Genomic DNA, 7300 nt, shown 5'->3' on the forward strand with positions numbered 1-7300 from the left:
AAACACTTCCTGACTTTGTACATGACAACCATGCGGTACAAATACGAGCCGTTGTTGGATCTGAACGTACAGGTGAGTGATATCTGAAACCTGCCGGTGAGTTGGACAGATGTTAAAAATCAAAGTACACGGCCAGCTCTGTGCCCTGCAGTGAGCCACAAGCTCCCAGCCTGTCCCCGAGTGAGAGAGCTGCGGTGCGGGGGGGAAGGTGCTTGTTGTGGGAGTGGGGCCAGTGATTCAGATTCAGACCCGGAAGCAGAATGAGACACAGGCGGCCGCCACCAGAACATCCTTTTTATTGCGTTAGAATGATACTTCGTGCACGACGTCAGAGTCGGTCCCGGTGACGCAGCCCCGCATAAATGATGACGTATATTGATAATGAGTGGGCGGGGTAAACGTGATGACGCAGAGCCCCGCCCTCACACCATCTTCATGTTGAACTTGGCGTCGTCTCCCTCTCCGCCGCCACCGCCCCCATGCGGCACGAAGTCCACCTGGATGTTGTTGTGTTTAATAGGGCCTTTGGCCCGGCTCCAGGCGAACAGCAGCGAGAAGCAGACCGTCACCACGCTGAAGAAGGAGGCGAAGCCCATGGTGGTGGCCACCAGCAGGGTCTGGGTGTCGAACGGGTAACCGGGCCGCACGACTCCTCCTGTCCCCACCGGCCGGAGGGCGCCGAGCTCATGCGGCGACAGCGGCCTCACCCGCAGCGTGGCCGACGCCGTGTCGTTCCCGCCGGCGTTGCGGGCCACGCAGCGGTAAATGCCGGCATCCTGCTGACGGACCGAGGCGATCTCCAGGCTGCCGTCGGGCAGCAGGCGGCTACGACCCAGCGCAGGGCCGGACAGCGGGAAGGGCCCGGGGGTAGGGGCGCCCAGCCGCTGGCGACGGGGGTTGAGCCAGAGGATGTCGGGGGGTGGGTTGCCGTCGGCTGAGCAACGGAAGGTAACGGGCCGGCCTTCGCGGACCGAGAGGCGCTGGGGCCGCTTGTCGCGGATGCGGGGCCGGCTACAGAGGAAGGAGCCGGGCGGCGGCGGGCCGTCAAGGCGAAGGCCGCGATGAGCCTCGGGGGTCTGGCAGGTGGGCGCTGGGCCCAGGAAGCGGAGGCGTCGTCGGCGGCGGACCACCCAGTGCAGGCGGCAATCACAGGCGAGCGGGTTATCGCCCAGGCCCAGGCTGTGGAGGCCGGCCGCCGACCGGAAGGCCGTCTCGGGCAGGCTGCGGAGTTGATTGGACGTGACGTCGAGCAGCCGGAAGTAGAGGAGCCCGCGGAAGGCCTCCGGTTGGACGGCGATCAATGCGGCGCCGACCAATCGCAGCTCTTCCAGGCGGGTCACATGGCGCAGCATAGCTCCGCGGATAACTCGAATGGGATTGTGGGAGAGGTCCAGCCAACGTAAGGCAGGTTGGGATCGCAGGCCCAGGTACGGCACCGAGCTCAAGTTACAGCGAGTGAGCGTCAGGCGCAGCAGCAGCTCGGGGCCCTGGAGGCTGCCTTCCTCCAGCTCGGACAGCGACGTCCAGCCGTCCAGCTCCAGGAGGCGAAGGGCGGTCAGGTGCCCGAAGGTGCCGGTGGGGAGGTGGTGGACCCGGGCGAGGCCGATCAGGCGGAGGGCGCTGAGGTTGGCGAGCGGCTGCAGGGAGAGGGCGGACGGGGCAGCGGGGAGGGAGCCGCCGGTGATGGTGAGCAGGCGGAGGGCGGGTAGGCCTTCCCAAAGCCGCGGGCCCAGGTAACCGAGCTGTGGGCCTCCCACCTCCAGGCGGCCGAGGCGGCGCAGGCCCCGGAAGGTGAGATCGAGCAGCGCCGGCAGCGGGTTGGAACCGAGTTCCAGGCTCTCGAGAGCGGGCAGGCGGCCCAGGGCCCCCGGGGACAGGTACCGCAGGCGGTTGTGGCTGAGGCGGAGGCGGCGGAGCTGCCCGAGTCCGGACAAGGCCCCATCCTCGACCTCGGCCTCCTCTCCCCCGGGCAGCTCCGACACCAGGTTCCCGCTCAGGTCCAGCTCCTCCAGCCGCCGCCGCATCGGCCCGGTCCCCCGCGGCCACTCGAGCCTCCGGATCTGGTTCCTGCTCAGGTCGAGTACCCGGGTCCCCCCCGGGATCCCCGCCGGCACCGACTCCAGGCCCCGGCCCCAACAGCTCACCGTCCGGTTACCGGGCCAGCAGCGGCAGGAGGACGGGCACGAGAGGCTGGGCTCCGGTACCAGGAGGAACGGGACGACCAGGAGGAGAGGCCTCCACCCAGCCCGGGCTCCCGATCCGGACAGCATCCCCGGGCCGCCCTGCAGCAGAGACAGAGAGAGGGGCCGTGGAGGGGTTAGAGCCGGGGACGGCACCCCCCCCCCCCCTTCACCGTCACCCCCCCCCCCCCTTCACCGTCACCCCCCCCCCCCTTCACCGTCACACCCCCCCCCCCCCCCCCAGGGGTGGTCTCCCAGTCTCTGCTCCTGGGTCAGGGCCGCGGAGGGAGCCGGCTGCAAACCAGACCATCCCTGTCCCAACCCCATCCCGTGTCCGGAGACTTGAGGGCCCCAGGGGAGAGGCCTGAAAGAACCAGTCTCCTCCCCTTCCCACCTCCGTCTCTTCCCCTCCTGCTGCAGGGGCTGAAGAGAAGGTGAAGGCAGAGCTGGGTGTCCGTTCTTCTGTAACTATGGGTCCATCGCTCTGAGCCCAGCAGCTCCTGGCTAGGACAGTCAAGGCTGACACTGGGGTGAGGAAAGTTATGGTGAGAAGCTGGATCCCTCTAGCCATGGCAGCCCCCCCCCCCCCCCCCCAAACTCCTGATGTCCTATGCTGCTCCCGAGCCTCATTCCTCCAGCACGCACTCTACCCTCTATTGTGCCCCTTCTCCACGGGCACCTCTACTTGCCTCTTGGCCCCGTTAATCTACCGGGATTTCCAATTGCTGGTCACCTGCCAAACTTGACTTGTACCCCCTACCCGGACAAGCTTTGTCAGGTATTGTGGCTGAGGGGTAAGAGTGATGCGCTCTGTCACTGCCTCCTCTCCAGTTGTTCATGTTGAAGCTGCTGTTTAAAAATGACAGTTACCTCATTAACATCGTACTCCCCGAGGAAGTGGTGGATTTTTGTTCAGTCCTGGGTTGCAGCTGTAACTCCGGGACTGAGTGCGTACCAGTGGCGGTCAGAGCAGCTCCGTTGGTGTGGATTTATCCTGGTGGGATCTGGTTACAGGTTGCACACCAGCTGCAGCCAGTGACTACCTTTCCAAGACCACGATCAGGTTGCAACACAAACATTGTCCTTCTGAATATTTAAACACTCAACATCTTGTTTTTTTTTGTTTGGTCGAAAGTGAAAGCAGCTGCTTGTGGTTAGAAAGTGTCACCCGTATTGATTACCAGAGCTTTTCACTGCAGGTTGAGAGCTTAGATTTGGAATGAAGCTCCTCTACGCTGTTCCCATCAAACACTTACAGGAAAGAGACTGCACTGGGTTAGCTAAAGAGTAAAGCTCTCTACTCTTTTTTTAAAGTAAGTAAATGTCCTTCGATATCAGGACAGGGATAGCCTGGGGTTGAATAACTCTGATTTGTCATCAAACATTTCCAGGGGAGGAACAGCGCAGGGGCTTATGTAAAGCATAGTCTACTCTTTTAAACTGAAAGTGAAGCTCACCTGACACTAACAGAATGCGTACGATATGGTGTAGACGCAGACTAAGGTAATTCTGCAGTTTTTTTTATTGCATCAAAAAGGAACAAACCACAGGTGGGGATCCTGAAGGTACCGGAGTGTTTTGTACACATGTGGAATGTGTGTGATTAACTTAACCATCTAACTGTTAAATCTGTACCGTTCTGTCACCAAAATTGGCCTCTGATGTGATTGTCACATATCACAAGTTGCTAACCCCTTCCCCTTTTTCTAATCCCACTTGGTGGCTGAATGTGAAATCGGGAATTCCCTGGGAGTGGGAATACAGCCAGGATATTAACAGGATACTGAATGGTTCATTGGCTGGGCCTGAGCATGGTGAAACTAGTTCCTATCAGGCCCTCCATTGCTCGAAGAATGGATTTTCCCCTTCCTTGTATCCGTACCGAGGCCGGAGGCGTCCCATGGTGGTTTTACTGATGCATGCGATCTTGTGATTGGCCTTCATAACAACTGCCAGAAGACAGGAGTTAGGTCGCTGAATGACTTCGCACCAGTCAGGGTAATCGACCGGCTGAGACACTCTATAAGGGAACACAGACTGTGACAGCATATCTCTCAACTCCCAGCACAGACCGCAACAAGTACAGTGAGATTACATGCCCCATCAGACACTCCCAGGACAGGGACAGCATGGGGTTAGATACAGAGGAAAGCTCCCTGTACATGTGCACTACACGCACACGCACACCACGCGTGCAATCAGACACTTACTGTCTTGGCTTCTACTCACTTGTCACAGCAGCCAACTCCAAAGGGGTTCAGGCAGATACATTGGTAACAGTCTTCGTTAATCCAAATGTCTCCAGTCTCCAACCTGACACCTTTGTGTTCGCAGGTAGCTGTAGATAGAGAGAGGTAGATATGGTTTGACGTAAAATGAAGCTGTTTCTCAGCCCTGTTGGCAGCATGTCCCCCATTCCAGTACCCCTGGTTTATAGAGATTACTTTCACCTTTGCCATTGAAGAAGCATTCTCCAGCAGTGTGTGTGGCCTGAGGAAACAGAACCAGTGCTAGGCACAGAAATTTCAGCGCACACTTCAGCTGCATCATTGCATAAGCCAGCCAACCTTTCTGGCTGTGTGTCTCACTCTACCTGTGCCCTCACCCGACTCTCAACCTGTTGGCTTTCCCACACTTTCTTCCACTCACTATCGCTCTGTGTTTTCCCTCCTCGTGATCCTGCTGCCACTGATCTCTGTTATCCTCGCAGTTCCTCACCCTGTCTACCCCCGACCTGCAGCTGTACCTTAGTCTTGTGGCAGACAGTACTCTCTGTCTCCCTCTCTCCTCTCTGGTTCACTCATTTCTATTTATGATACTTTCAGTTGTTGTGTATTTCCTCTGTCCTGTGAGGTATACTTGTTTTCCAGCTGCCCCCTTGTTAACTGTCTTGTCCTATTCTTCCCCCATTAATTCTGTGCAGTCCCTGTCTCTCCTCTATTTATACTGGCCCGTTGTTCTATCGCTCCCATTTCTAACAGTGTTTGCTGAGAATTGAATCATAATGGACTGTGTGCTCATACCATCTGTCTTGGTGATAAGGCCAGGTTCTTCCTGACCTTGTATTTACTAGCAAGTGACAGGGCTGCAGGTGACAGCAGTGATGGTAGATAGCAGAGCCTCGGAGTGACGTAGTCCTGTCATTGGAACACCAGGTCCTCTTATCTGGTACTTGCAGCATCTACTGTGCACGCCACCGATGATGACAAGTTACTCAGTTCATAAGGTAAATACTGGTACAAGACCTGTCATCTTTGACACTTCAGCATCTTTTACTCTGACTGGCAGGGTCTATATTTAACATGATTAAATGGCTCAGAGGAACAGGTGTATGCCATTGTGGACCATGACTGGTCGTCACTGCATGGTATTCTTACATTACCTCCATATTCCCCAAATGTCATTAGTTTCAAGAATCCAGTTGATTTGTTTTGAAGCTGCTCAGTCATTGAGATTCCTCAGCCCCCGGGGCAGAGAATTTCATTGATTCAACGGCTTAAATGTGAAAAAATTCATCAGCTCAGTGAACCGGCCTGTCCCATTTTCCTGAGATGATGTCCCTCGGTTCTCAAGTCATCAGCCAGGAGAGATGTGTGATCTCTGTGTGTTGTGCTTGAATGAGATCACCCCTGAAAGTGTGGACCTAGCACTGATCCTTGTACCTGGCCAGTAACAACCTGACACCCTGAGAATTGTGCATTTGTGAAGACTACTTTTAATTTTTGATTTTTTGTGAATAAAATAGGAGAAGGATTGTTTTTAAAACCAAGGAGTGGCTGCACCTCTGAAAGCAAGTTACTGGAGCTCATTGAGAGTTGTCTTTGTACTGCTGCTTTGTTCAAGCGGAGGGAGAGGAGAGATAAGACACCTCACCACCGGTGGTGAGGTATGTGCAGTGAGATTCAGCCAACAGCAAGTTTCTGATTGGTCTGTGCCAACGTGAGATGCCAGAAGATAGCAGTGTGATAACAGCACCTCGGCTTCTGGGCAGGGGAACACTTTGGCCATTGATAATATTGGGGGAGAAGTCCCAGGACTGCTGGAGGAGTAGGTTCTGAGTGTCTCCGTCATTCTGTGGTAAAGGTTCCTGAAAAAAGCCAGTTTTTTCCCCCCCACCAGATGCTGTAAGCCTTTGATCAGTAACTGAGAGTATTTCATGTACCAAGTGCCCTGTGCCTGTTGTGAAGTTAAAGATCATGAAGATTGGAGAACAAGGTCTAGGTAAGCAAAGGGATGTCTCCATACTAACCCTTTAAATTGTGTTCCCTCAGTCTCTTCCTCCCCCCCCCCCCCCCCCCGCCATAGCACTTTGTGTGTGTATATAGTGGTTTTAAAAGGGTGGAATAAACTTTCAATGAGTAAAAAGTTGTATCTTGATGGTGCACAGCTTCACTTACCTGTGGATAGAGTTTATTTATTTGTAATAAACAGTAGTTCTTGTTAAGTATGGGAGCTTAGTCGGTTTTTGTTATACTGATTTCTGCAGACAGATAAATCGGGGACTGTGTACTTTGAGGCATTACATTATCAGTGCCTACTGTAAGTAGTGGGGTTTGAGAATCAGCACATTTCCCAAGTGGCTGGGGACATTGCTTATTCCTGCTCTGTTTCTGCCTATCAATCCATACTCTCATATCTCTCCCCATGCCACACAGTCTCACCTATTTACTAACCACCTGTGAAGGACCTCACTTACAACCTTCCAAAATCCAAATACACCACATCCACTGGTTCTCCTTGGTCTATGCTGCGTGTAATGTCCTCAAACATTTCCAACATGTTTCTCAAACCATAAGAATAGAAAATGGCTGTTCAGCCCATCACACTGGCTTAAACTAGCTGCCAGTTCTAATCCCACTTCCGGCACCTGTCTGCAGCCTTCAGTAATACAAGGGGCTATCTAACTTTTCCTAAAATGAGGGTTTGTGTCTCCACTGCTGCTCCAGGCATCCACTGCCCACTGGGTGAAATAGGTGTTCCTCATGTTCCCTTTGACCTTCCTCCCAAACACGTTAAATCTGTGCCCCTAGTTGCAGATCACTCTGCTAGGCTAGATACATCTTTCCCATCCATTCTATCCCAAGCCCCTCATTAATTTGAACCCCTCAAGTGAGTCACCC

At 54.6% G+C, this 7300-nt stretch overlaps 2 protein-coding genes across 3 annotated transcripts; both read right to left on the reverse strand.

Annotated features, from left to right (window-relative positions):
• Positions 1–279: 279 nt before the first annotated feature.
• LOC132207439 (leucine-rich repeat and immunoglobulin-like domain-containing nogo receptor-interacting protein 3) lies at positions 280–2276 on the reverse strand. The gene has a single exon (XM_059642936.1). The coding sequence runs from the start codon at positions 2268–2270 to the stop codon at positions 423–425; it is 1848 nt and encodes a 615-aa protein (XP_059498919.1). The 5' UTR covers positions 2271–2276; the 3' UTR covers positions 280–422.
• A 1438-nt stretch (positions 2277–3714) lies between these two features.
• LOC125449755 (prostate-associated microseminoprotein-like) lies at positions 3715–5144 on the reverse strand. Of its 2 annotated transcripts, XM_048525633.2 has the most exons (3): positions 4631–5141; positions 4410–4518; positions 3715–4200 (listed from the first exon to the last, which is right to left on the reverse strand). In XM_048525633.2, exons 1-3 carry the CDS (start codon positions 4728–4730, stop codon positions 4011–4013), a joined length of 399 nt encoding a protein of 132 aa, XP_048381590.1. In that variant the 5' UTR covers positions 4731–5141; the 3' UTR covers positions 3715–4010. The 2 variants fall into 2 exon arrangements, with proteins under 2 accessions (XP_048381590.1, XP_048381589.1); XM_048525632.2 differs by having other exon boundaries at positions 4410–5144.
• Positions 5145–7300: the final 2156 nt, after the last annotated feature.

Source organism: Stegostoma tigrinum, chromosome 47 (genome assembly GCF_030684315.1).
Source record: "Stegostoma tigrinum isolate sSteTig4 chromosome 47, sSteTig4.hap1, whole genome shotgun sequence".
Classification (NCBI taxonomy): Eukaryota; Metazoa; Chordata; class Chondrichthyes; order Orectolobiformes; family Stegostomatidae; genus Stegostoma; species Stegostoma tigrinum.

What these genes read in the sequence shown, in the direction of transcription:
- LOC132207439 (XM_059642936.1), bottom strand. Translation starts at nt 2,270, where the DNA reads ATGCTGTCCGGATCGGGAGCCCGGGCTGGGTGGAGGCCTCTCCTCCTG.
- LOC125449755 (XM_048525632.2), bottom strand. Translation starts at nt 4,639, where the DNA reads ATGGCAAAGGTGAAAGTAATCTCTATAAACCAGGGGTACTGGAATGGG. An exon ending in GGAGTTGGCTGCTGTGACAA is followed by an intron (nt 4,201 to 4,409) that starts GTGAGTAGAAGC and finishes GTTCCCTTATAG; the next exon opens with AGTGTCTCAGCCGGTCGATT.